The sequence below is a fragment of the Thamnophis elegans genome, chromosome Z (genome assembly GCF_009769535.1).
Source record: "Thamnophis elegans isolate rThaEle1 chromosome Z, rThaEle1.pri, whole genome shotgun sequence".
In the NCBI taxonomy this organism is placed as follows: Eukaryota; Metazoa; Chordata; class Lepidosauria; order Squamata; family Colubridae; genus Thamnophis; species Thamnophis elegans.
In genome coordinates, this window is record NC_045558.1 from 25458578 (window position 1) to 25471573 (window position 12996).

The following is a 12996-nucleotide window of genomic DNA, read 5'->3' on the forward strand; positions in this document are numbered from 1 at the left end:
AGCCTGTCCGGATCTGAGTGATTTTATCCTGCAGATACTGAACAAATTCTTCAGCACTACCCTGCAAGGGGTCTTTCCCAGTTCCTTGGTTAAGTAAGGAGCGGGTCACTCTAAACAGGGTGGCTGGGCAGTTATCTACAGACGGAATTAGAGCGAAAAAATGTTGCTGTTTTGCCGCTTTTATTGCCACTAAGTAGGATTTAATATGAATTCTTACTAGTGTTCGATCAGATTCAGACCGGCTGGCCCTCCAACCACTCTCTAGGTGTCTTTTCTGGCATTTCATCTCCCGGGGCTCCACAGTAAACCAGGAAGGTACTCAGGATTGACATCGGGTCAGAGGCCGCAAAGGCACAACACGATCCAAAGCCTCAGTGGCCACCCTATCCCAGGCTTCCACTAGGGCTTCGGTCAAGTTGTGAGCAAGGGATTCAGGGAAAGTCCCAAGCTCCATCAGGAATCTTTCAGGGTCCATCAGGCACCTGGGACAAAACCATCTAGTCGGTTCCATCTCCCTGCGGTGAGGGGTAGCAGTATGGAAGTTAAGCCTGATGAGGAAATGATCCAACCATGACAAGGTTTGGATAGAAATATCCCCTAAATCTAGATCATTCATCCACTGCCCAGAGACAAAAATCAGGTTGAGCGTGTGTCATTATGGGTGGAGTCTTGAATTAACTGAGTTAGATCCATAGTCGTCATGGAAGCCATGAACTCACGAGCTGACTCGGATGTCTCGCCAATGGAAGGCAGATTGAAATCCCCCAGGATCATAAGCCTGGGGAAATCAACCGCCAATCCAGCTAACACATCCAGCAGCTCCGGCAGGGCAGATGAAACGTAGCAGGGAGACAGGTACGTAACAAAAAGGCCCACCTGAACTCCAAGGTCCCATTTCACAAAAAGGGACTCACACCGGCTATCTGAGGCACAGTGACCTCCTGAGGTCCGAGATGTTCCCTAATAACCACCGCCACGCCCCCACGCCCCTGCCCTGGACTCTTGGCTGGTGAAATGCCCGGAAGCCTGGTGGGCATAACTCACTAAGGGGAACACCCCCCTCATGGCCCAACCAGGTCTCCGTAATGCACGCCAGGTCCGGTCTACTCTCTTGTATGAGGTCGTAAATGAGGGGAGCATTTTGTATCACGGGCCTGGCATTAAGCGACACCAGCCGGAGACCAAGGTCCTGTAATCCCAAGCACCCAGGGGTGTGAAAAGGGTGATGAGGGTCGGAATGTGTGATTGCTCTTAAACAGTGAACCCGCGTCCCCCAAACATAATTTGGCCCTCAGCCCCCACCATATCTGCCTCTCCCACAAACAGTAGATATGGTAAACCCCCCAATGGAATGGCTTAATGTGTCCCCCGGAATCCCAACCCTTCCCAGCACTCCCAACCCGCGTCCCTTAGTTAACTCTGGGCTGTGCCCTGGCAGACTCCCCACCAAGCCTGTCTGAGCCATCCAAATCAACCCCCCCGCTCCCCTCCTTAAAATTTGATTTAAACACCCCTGTAAAAAAAAACCTAAGAAGTCTCTTCTTCGCATGCCACCTCTCGGGATCCCAAGATCCGTCATTAAGGAAGCATCTTGATAGTCAAGAAGGCCATCCCCGGGAAAGGGGGAGTTCCCGAAGGGAATAAAGTTCTCTTGCAGTATAACATAGAGGAGAGTGTGGCATCAACCAGACGGGATGATATCACGGGGAGATGGAACAAGAAGATGACATGTCCGGGGGGGGCAGCCAACAGTGTTCAGGGGGGGTAGCGGGAATCTTATGTCTTTCATAATAATGGTCAGTGTTAAGGATAATATGTAAGAGTAGCAACCAGATGTCAAAAACGCAGCAGATGATGAATTGCGAGGTGGTGAAGCGGCCAGTAATGGCGGTGATGAGGACAGCAGTGGCAGTAGCAGCTGCTCCAACACATTCTCTGCCACACATTCACGAGGGGCAGGGTGCAGGCGGGAGACGCACATGCATGCATGGGGGTGGGGGACCCACGTGCATGCATAGGGACAAGGGGAGTGCAGGGACAGAGCCCCCCCATGGTCCATTTTTGGTCCAAGGAGGTTGTAGGGAGGCCTAGTAGGCCCAAAATCGGATGGGGGGGTCACGTGTGCATGCACAGGAGAGGAGGGGGACCAAAGGGGGGGCACATGCATATGCGCAGGGTGGCACACGGGGGTGTCATGCACCCATTGTGTTATGGGTGCAGGGGGCACGCGCTTTCAGCACACGACAACAAAAAGATTAGCCATCACTGATCTAGATGAAATGTCAGTATATATTACTAGTCCACCTATGATATGCCATATGCTAAATAAATAATCTCATAATCATAATAAAGGTGGGTTACTTCCCCCCCCCCAAGTCATTTCAATACGTACCTGACATTTTCTACAACAAAGTCCATTACTGCATTGAGAGTTAGCAGTTAGAGTGCAGGAACTGCAGCAATCTTCACCTTCAGCATGACATTCCTAGGGAATGGAACCAATGGTGAAACAGCAGTTTGACCGAAACATGCTGCAGCTTGGCCAGAAAAGTGTGGAGATGCTTGCTACTCAAAATTTCACTTGCCTCCCTACTCTGGGCATAATGCACACTTCAGATTACAAAAAAAACAACAGTATTTTGATAGCATGAGGGAGAACGCCAGAAAAGAACTTATAATAATAGGCTTGGAAGGGACTTAGGATGTCCTCTAGTCCAACTGCCTGCTCATTTCAGGAGAACCTATACTATTCCAGATTTCTTTAGGCTTGACGGGATGGATATACATGATCGCAGAAAAGAATAACAGAACAGAATAATAGAGATGGAAGAGACCCAAGATGTCCTCTAGTCCAACACCCCACCTAAGCAAGAGATTCTACACCATTTTGGACAAATGTCTGTCCAATCTCTTCTTAAAAACCTCTTGTGATGTAGCACCCACAACTTCAGGAGATAAGCTGTTCCACTTATTTTCATTGTCAAGAAGTTTCTCCTTTGTTCTAGGTTGTGTCTTTTCTTGACACAAGTTTTCATCCATTGCTTTTTGTCCTGCTTTCAGGTGCTTTGAAGAGTAGGTTGTGGTATTAGCACTTCACATGATCTTGATTCTATCCATCTGTTAATGCAGCCTATGACTGAATTTTCTTTTCTTCCTTGTTTTGGTGACTTCAGCACACTACTAGCTAATAATTAAGTGGTTGTCCACTGGGATTCCTCGATCCTCTCACAGTTACTACTATTGAGTCAGGTTTCACATATTATATACCTGCCATTTGGTTTTTCATGCCTAAATGTAAAACATTACTTTTCTCACCACTGAATTTCATTTTGTTAGATAGAGCTCAATGTTCAAGTTTGTCAAGATCCTTCTATATCTCAAGCCTGTCTTCTGGAGTTTTGGCTATTCCTGCCAGTTGGGTGTCATCTGCAAATTACAAGTTCCTCTTCTATCCCTAAATCATTTATGTAGATGTGAATGGGTACTGGACCTCAGACAACCTTAAGGACTACATGTTGAGTGTCGTTTGTCAGCCAGTTCTATCTGGTGATGCTCTCTATTCCACATTTTTCTAACTTACAAAAAAATAGGTTGTGGTCTACCTTGTCAAATGCCTTACTGAAATCCAAGTATACTATGTCCACAGTGTTTTACTGATCCTTTAGTCACTTTGTTAAAGAATGAAATAAGATTTGTTTAGTACATTTGGTTTTTAACAAATCCATGTTGGCCTCTGGTTATAACTTTGCTTGCTTTTAGGTCAGTGTTTCTCAACCTTGGCAACTTGAAGATGTCCGGACTTCAACTCCCATTCGCTGGCTGGGGAATTCTGGGAGTTGAAGTCCAGACATCTTCAAGTTGCCAAGGTTGAGAAACACTGTTTAGGTGTTCACAAATGTGTTGCTTAATTATCTGTTCAGAATATTCCCAAGTACTGATGTCAGGCTGATTGGTCTGTAGTTTCCTAGATCATTTTTTCCCTTTTTTGAGGAAGAAGCAAAGAAGGAGCACATTGGAGTTAAAGATGGCATTAATTCAATTGTAATTTGTGTAGTATGACTGAATAAAAAGTAATACCCTCACCTCAATAACTTGAATTAGGACTATTGTAGGAAAATAGAAAAATAATGCTTTAAGTGAGTTTTTAATTACCTGTGTTTTTTTCTCCACATAGCAGATTTGTTACACTTCACACTGTTACATTTCTTTCACACTTCTGCAAATGACGGACACGCTTCCTAAAGCTGTCACAAAATGTCTCTGGGCTGTCTCTTTAGCCAGGATCATTCTTTCTAATTTTTCAATTTTTCATCTGTTTCAGTGAAATAAATACCCAGTTTTGGCACCAAAACTGTATAATACATGGAGTAAAACACTGAGCTCCAGTTTTGCAATTGCTTCTTGGATAATTCATGAGGTATTGGATCTTATATTGTCATACTGCAGCAAAATTTTCTTGTTGCACTTCTGAACTCTTGTTTAAAATTTGCCTCAAAGACTTTGAGTGTTAAAATGCAGCACTCTTAGTTGATTATAGTACTAGACAACAATGAAGGCCATCTGAATGCATTTGCACCTCAAAAAAATGACAACCATAGGTTTTCCTGTTGAATCCTGTGTTTTGATGATGAAGTTTTGTGATAATATTTATTTCACGGCTGATACTTTGCTTCTGGATCATAATGATGAGTCTATGTTTCATTCACTGTCACAAAGCTGTGAAGAAAATCCTCATTTTGGTTTTTGAAGAATAATTGCTTGCAAATTGCAACTCTTCAAATTTTCCTCTCTACCATTAGAGTGCAAAGAACTCATTTTTCACAAACTATTCAATATTGAAGAACTTATCTAAAACCATTAGAAAGAGCCTCTTAACTAGAATGGAAGAGCTGCCTCTAATTAGCTATGTAATGTTAAATTTACCGATTGAGCGCCACAATCACATTCTTCCCCAGTTTCAACAAAACCATTACCACATTCTGGGGGATCCAGGAGCTACAATACAAAAATAAGAAAGCATTAAAAATGTAACCTATTAGTATCAAGCCATGCATGATGACAGATGGTAGAGGATCATTATTTCAATGGCAGAAAAGATGTACTGTAGATATAATTATAGAAATGGGTGCTATACACCTCCCTGTATACAAGTCTTGATTTTCACATTTTCATTTAATGAGGAAAAATTTTTCAGGACCAAAATAAGCCATTGCACCCTGCTATAGTAACACAAAAATGTTTTTTTTTTAAAAAAAAAAAAATCAGGCTTAGTATGTAGTGTTTCAAGGATGGAAGTCTATGATATTCAAAAATTATTGCAACAATTAGAATAAAAATTAAGAAAGAATATCAGTAATTGCCAAGTATAATATCCAGGTCCATATTTATAGTGAAGCTTTATTTTTATATGTACATATGGTATAAAAACCTCCTATTTCTGAGTTGAAGATTTTACTTTGTTAGTCTGGTTTTAGTGTATTTGCTTCTGAATTTTTAAATATTAGTCCTCACATATTAGCTGTGGATTCTTAGTAGGAGAACTGATTGAAATTAAAGGTTTTTTTCTGTGACCAATTACTATTTTTGGATAGCTACATCATTTAGAGATAAAATGCCATTCTTGATCAAAATAATTTGGGCATCTTGATTTCTAAAATGCTTAGGAAAATCACTAATAATAATAATCTGGCTGACTGTGAAACCAACCATAATAAGCATTATTATAATTTCCATATGTTTACTATCAAACACTTCAGTTAAGCATTTCAACACAACTATCATGAGACTGTTAAATTAAGAACTGAAAGAAAAATTTGCAAACAAAAATATTTTTGTTTTTACCTTTGAAGGCTTGTTGTAAAGGCAGGCTCCACCACCATTATTTAAAAATTCATGGTATTCCTCAATATCACATTTGGAGAATTTAGTTGGAAGATAATAACTGTGATCCAAAAATAAAAAAAAGTCAGTTCATTTCTACAAAATTAAAAAGAAATTTCATTCTGCAGCTGGGCCACTAAGTTATTTCATGACCAAATATAAAAAAAAAATAGGAAAACTATCCATAACTCTGAATTTTCTGGAACAGTAGGCTAGATCATTTTAATTGAGCTCTCCTTTTCTCTACATTCATACCTGCAAATTACATAATACATTTAAAAACATGTTTAAGTTGATGCAGAATGCAGTTGCAATCTTCAACTTGGGCTTTATTAATGCACAATTCTCCAAACTTTTACAAAAATATTCAAAGTTATAGAGCAAATACAATATAGGCTTTCACCTGCCACTAAGATATATGAAACAAGTGTTATGAATGCAAGTGTCCAGTCAAATATCCTTGACCATATGTTATTTTCTTGATATAGAATTGCAGCCTAAACTTGCATTGTATTTTTCTCTGGGAGAACTATGAATACTGACAACATTGAGAACGTTTTGGGGAATACTTGTTTCTAGGCTAGACTCCTCAGTATCTGACAACAATCGTGACATGTCCTTTATAAGTCAAAGACTTTGTAGAAAGGGTATCTTTTCATATGCTGGGACCAGTAGTCAAGGTAGTATATTATCTTCTGAGAATACATCATATTATTCACCAGCCAGAGAGATTTTTAATCCAGAGAGCTTCATATGTCTTCCAGATTCAGATCTATACTGCTTCTGGAGTAGCCCTGAATCTGGAGGTTTCACCACTTAATTGTAATTAATATCTGTTAAGCAGCCTATGCACCATAAATTTGTCTAAATTCTTTTCAAATTGTCTATCAGGAACCAAGGGGCAAATCTCTAGGGAAGAGTAGTCAACATATCTCTCTCCAGATGATGAGGAATTACTATACATATTCTTAGGACTGGAGATGTCAGGAATTATATCTAGAATAATATAGATTAATATGTTCTTTTCTGAATGTAACAAATAATTAATCCCTGGAATTCATAATCATCTGTACAAATATGACTCTAAAACTGTAAATGTAAAATATTTATATTTGTTGTTTTCAAATCTCCCTTGACTTCTGGAGAGTCCACACAGTTTTCACAGCAACATTGTTATGAAAATGGAAATTGTTTTCTCTGATTTCTTCTTTTTCTTTGAAGAAATTGACTGGGTCAAAATCACCCAATGGGCTTAGTCCCTAAGGTAGAACTAGAATTCATTGTCTCCCATGTTCTAGACTGATGGTTTAACCACTACACAAAACTGACTCTCAAAGCTAATTAACCATGCATTAATTGACTAATTGATACATCAGTGTCAATTGAGTCATATGTATATCATTTTTCTGTTAACAGCTTTAAGCAGCCACAGGTTTTCATCTATTAACTATCTGCAAATTTACATTTCTATTGCATAGAAATGTCTGAAAGAAAACCTCTCACCCTGTGTCTCCCATTATACATCCGGACCATGTATCCTCACATTTACATTCACCTAAAATAAATAAAATAGGCAATTCACATTACAATATAAAAGTGAGCAATCACATGTTATATTAAATAAGGAACTATAATTAAATAAAAAACATCATGCAATCTTGCAGCAGGTAATTGTATACCTCTCTGTTTTAATAGAAAATGAAGCAGTGTGTTATCATAAATTTCTTACTATTTAAATTTGGCGCAACTCCCTATTTTGTCATAAAGTGCCATCTTTTGAAAGATGAACTTGAAAGCTTGCATTCCTTGTCACAGCATCTGCCCTCTGGAAATGAGCTCCCCTAAAATCTTGGGGGTCCCACCCTGTTGGTATTCTGGAAGTAAGGGACAAAAGCCTGGTTATTGTCCCAACCTTTGGGCTAAAACGGATGAAACCCTTGCTTGATGTGTGTGTATTTTTGTATAAACTGAATGGATATCCTCTTGTTTTGTTTTGTGTTCTGTTTTTTACAGTTTGTTACATAGATAGTCCTCAACTTACAACATTCATTTACTGACTGTTCAAAGTTACAAGGGCACAGAAAAAAGTGATTTATGACAGTTTTTCACATTTATGACTGTTGTAGTATCCCCAGGGTCACATGACCAAAATTCAGCCGCTTGACGAATGACTCATATTTATAATGGGTTGCAGTGTCCTTGGGTCATTTGATCATCTTTTGTGACCTTCTGACAAGCAAAGTCAACAGGAAAGCCAGGTTTACTTAACAACTATATTACTAACAACAACTGCAGTAATTCACTGAACAACTATGGCAGGAATGGTTGTAACATGGAACAAAATTTACTTAATAAATGTCTCACTTAGCAAAGCAAATTTTGAAGACATTTATGGTCAAATCAAGAACTACCTAGAATACAACATTTACCATTATACATGGTTTATTTCAAATGTTTGTTCCAAAAAAATAAATACATGTATTCAGTATATCATAATGCAATATAAGTGTATCACAATAGCTACATCTCATGTCTTATACAATCAGTATACAAAGGATAAAGTGTTTTCCCTCAAAATGTTCTGACCTAGGCTTCCCAAGAGCATGAAGCAATTCTTTGTCCCGAGAAAACCCCCCTTTTATTAATTTACTGTGAATTCTGCTCTTTCACAACCAGCAAAGTCTTTCAAGGGAGGATTTGCATTCACAGACCTTATCTGGCTTGGAAAGTTGACTGGCCTATATCTCCAAAACTTGGCAAAGAGTGTCGGAAAGTCACAAACTAATTAAGCGAATTAATTGTCTCCTGCAACTGCACTCCCCATTCGCTCCTCTTTTATTTCCTCTGGTAGGGCCATTCATCATCCACCTGTGGCCTTACTCCCAAGTTGACCCCTGTTCTTTAGCTGTTTTCTTTGTCTGACAACTCTGCGCATGTGCACACTGGGAATAGGTTCCAGCTATTCATCTGTCTCACTGATGTCTGACTCTGAAGGCAGCTGGTAACTGGCATTCGGCTCTAGTATGTGGCTCTCTGTCTCTGACACAGAGCCCTCATCAGAGTCTTCTCCAGACTCCAGGACTGGTCCATGTTCCTCCCCAACCTCCTCCTTTTTTGAATCTGCTGGCAGCTGGCAGGCCACAATACAAAATAGATTATTGTTATTTTTGTTGTAATCTGATAAATTAATTAGGATGTCAACATCCCTTTAGTCTTTTAAGAAGTTGAAGGAATCTGAAAGATTCCTTTCAGATTTTTCAAGGCAGAGAAATTATTCTCAAACTCTTTTTGTTTTTGCAAAACCAGTATAAATAATTGACATGGGGTCAATTTGAAAACTAACATTGCTGTGACTTAAGCCATATATGATCTCATAACTTTCCAGGAATTTTTTCTCAACATCTTATATAAGGTAAAGGTTCCCCTCACAAATATATGCTAGTCGTTCCCGACTAGGAGGCGGTGCTTATCTCCATTTCAAAGCCGAATAGTCAGCGCTGTCTATCTCCAAGGTCATGTGGCCAGCATGTCTAAATGCTGAAGGCGCACAGAACGCTGTTACCTTCCCACCAAAGGTGGTCCCTATTTTTAAACTTGCATTTTCCATGCTTTCAAATTGCTAGGTTGGAGGAAGCTGGGAAAAGTAATGAAAGCTCACTCTGTTACATGGCGCTGGGCATTTGAACCACCAAACTGTCAACCTTTCTGATCGACAAGCTCAGCATCTTAGCCATCGAGCCACCACGTCCCTATATCTTATATAGGCAATGCTATATTTGTATTTAATGTTTAAATGTATACACTTTTTAGATTTTCAATTAAGGCAAATTGGAATTAAAAAGTGCTAAAAAATCTTAGACTGTGATACAAGCTGGACAGAATTTCAAAAAAAAAAAAGCTGGACAGAATTTCAGTTCTGTGACTATTTTTAAGGTTCTTTTTCAGTTAATTCAACTGGATTCCTACAGACGTTGCAAGCAATCTTTTTTTAAAAAGTCATATTTAATTACCAAAGCTAACAATGGCTCTGTTGGAATAAAAAGTATGAGAATTTATTCACCAGAAAAAAGAATCTGTATTGAAACCTCAACATTTCTTACCACTTTGCAACCTTCTTTTGTCTGAGAAGATCCCAAGATTGTGTGCCAATGACTGTGCCAATGTAACAGCCATTAAATCTGGCTTTCCAAACTGAAAAACAAGACAATGACTTTAAAACATTTCCATTTTAGAAATTTTAAATTAGCAAAACATATTGAACCATCCTAGGGCATTTATTCCCCAAAGTATGCTTTGAAATGCAGATGAGTAAATAAACTAGCAAAAATTTGCAAAGCACTGTTTAAAACAATAAAAACAAAGACAGATGAAATATTAAGCATAAGTTTGGCTCAGAGCCAAACATATTCATTATGTTGTATAAACTTTCTTTTAAATGCCCTGTATGCTTGCAATAACCTATTTGAGTTAGGCAATTAAGTTTTTACTCTGTGATTGAGTTAACTCTACTGCTAGATAAGTCCCCTAACCATAATTCTTAGTCACTCTTTGTTATGAGCGCTAACAAACTGGTACTCAACCCGGACAAGACCGAGTGGCTGTTGTGCTTTCCTCCCAATAATTTGGCCGACATTCCAACACTCAGGCTGGGGGGTCAAATTTTATACCCCTCAGATAGGGTCCGTAACTTAGGAGTCCTCCTGGATCCACAGCTGACTCTCGACCACCAGTTGTCGGCTGTGACCAGGGGGGCATTTGCCCAGGTTCGCCTGGTCCGCCAGTTACGGCCCTACCTGAACCGGGAGGCTCTCGCAACAGTCACTCGAGCCCTTGTGATCTCTAGGCTGGAATACTGCAATGGGCTCTACATGGGGTTGCCCTTGAAGAGCACCCGGCGACTGCAGTTAGTCCAGAATGCGGCCGCGCGAGTGATAGTGGGCGCACCACGGTTCGCCCACATTACACCCATCCTCCGCGAGCTGCACTGGCTACCTGTTGGTCTCCGGGTGCGCTTCAGGGTACTGATGACCACCTTTAAAGCACTCCATGGTAGTGGATCTGGATACTTGAGAGACCGCCTTCTGCCGATTACCTCCCTCCGACCGATTAGATCACACAGGCTGGGCCTCCTCCGGATTCCATCCGCCAGTCAATGCCGACTGGCGACTACACGGAGGAGAACCTTTTCTGTTGCAGCTCCGACCCTGTGGAACGATCTCCCCGCTGAGATTCGTACCCTCACCACCATCCAGACCTTCCGCACAGCCCTCAAGACCTGGCTCTCCCAGGAGGCCTGGGGATAGGTTTTTAATTTACCCGCCCGAATGTTGATTGTTGAATGTATGTTGTGGTTTACTATTTTATTATTGGTCACTCATTGTTTGTCCTGTTATTGCACACCCTTCCCTGTGATTGTAAGCCGCCCTGAGTCCCCTCAGGGAGAAGGGCGGCCTATAAGTCTTATTAAAATCTCTCTCTAAAATCTCTAAATGATTATTTATTATATTTATTTGATTGTGAGGGGTCTCAATTCTCAGGAACTCTTGTGTAGCTTACAATTTAAAAATAAAAGGAAAAAAATATATGAAAAAGCCAGCTAGAATGGGCTAGAACATCTTGCTATAGCCAACTCTCCACAGCCAACTCACTGTGACCAACTCACTACAGCCAACTTGCCACAGGGCAACTCATCACAGCTGACTTGCCATAGGGCAACCTGCCATGGGACATTTCAACAGTGTATTCTTTTTTCATTCAGTTACTTTTATTATTAGTTTTCATTGAAATTATTGTAACTCTTGAATTTCTAGATTGACTTTCTTTATTTTATTACTATTGGGCATAGTTCCATGAAAATTAATTTAACTTCTGTATTTGTTGAATTGTCCCATGATGAGTTGTCTCGCAGCATGTTCGCTACGACAAGTTGTCCTATTCCAAACTAGGCAGATAATTAAAGCTCCCTATACAGTACCTACTATTTGGGGTGAAATAAGAAGCTTTAACGAAAACCATTGGTAAAGTTGTCTCTATCCAGTAAAATAAAATAAATTGAATCAAACTAAAAAAAAATAACATAAAATTCTAACCAGGCTCATGTTAAGAGGCAAAATGTTTAAGCGTTCCATCCTCAGTCAGTTGGGTAAATAAAATATACACATTTCTGCAAATGGAAGTAGCATTCCCTTCCTTCAAAAATAAATTTTAAAATATTATGTTGTAGCCTAAAATGCATATACTATGAAATTTTTCAGATCACAGATAAGCAGTTGAGATTTTTCCTATTTAAGGAGTCCCAAACATTTAAACGAAAGACCTGGCCAATGGTTGCTTTTCCCTGGAAACAACATAAAGCAGGAACTTGATGCAAAGTATGAATAAAAGCAGTAGAAATAATTTGACAATTATGGGACTATCATTTTGTGTTTGTAGTATAATGCCGACATACTTCATTTACACCACCACCTTTCAGCAGTGAACAAATGCCACCAATAAAGGCTGCCCCGCTACGGCTACTGAGAAACTGGCTTCCCCTTTTAAAACAAAACAGAAACAGCAATACAGTTAATAAAATCCATCGCATTTGGGGAACCACAATACATTTTCAACCCCCCAAAAAATGTAGGGGTATTCATGATAGAAAGAGTTATAACAAGAAAAGATTCAGCAATTTAATATTCCTCCACTCAAAAATTCCTAAACATTGAACAGGGTGTGCGTGTGTGTGCGCGCGCACGCAAGAAATATGTTTTTATAGACTGTGCCAAAATAATGTTTTCTGTATAGAATACAGTTCCATTAGAATGATTTGCACAAATTTAACTTGTATGAACCAGATATTTGAAAATGAAAAAACAAAGCTACCTTGAGGGCACTATATCTTCTTTTAATTTAAAAACTAACAATTGAAAAACACAATTATCATTTGGAAAGTAAAAAAGTAAGCATTTTGTAGTCCTAGCAATGTTATCCTGGGCCAAAATTTTTGAGGATCTAATTGGACTGCAAAATTCTGGGACAGAATTCCAGAATAATAGCAATAACACTTGACCGATGTACCGCTTCTTAGTGATTTACTCTCTAAGTGGTTTACAGAGTCAGCCAACAATCTGGGTC

At 39.7% G+C, this 12996-nt stretch overlaps 1 protein-coding gene across 5 annotated transcripts in view; it reads right to left on the reverse strand.

Annotated features, from left to right (window-relative positions):
- Positions 1-12996, reverse strand: part of ADAM22 (ADAM metallopeptidase domain 22) — a 169483-nt gene that overhangs the window by 47438 nt on the left and 109049 nt on the right. For all 5 annotated transcript variants that reach the window (XM_032238212.1, XM_032238211.1, XM_032238210.1 and 2 more), the window contains exons 12-17: positions 12329-12413; positions 9981-10071; positions 7384-7435; positions 5842-5941; positions 4924-4995; positions 2393-2485 (exon numbers count right to left, since the gene is read on the reverse strand). In XM_032238212.1, the coding sequence (XP_032094103.1) occupies positions 2393-2485; positions 4924-4995; positions 5842-5941; positions 7384-7435; positions 9981-10071; positions 12329-12413 (493 nt within the window). The remainder of the gene's footprint in view (positions 1-2392; positions 2486-4923; positions 4996-5841; positions 5942-7383; positions 7436-9980; positions 10072-12328; positions 12414-12996) is intronic.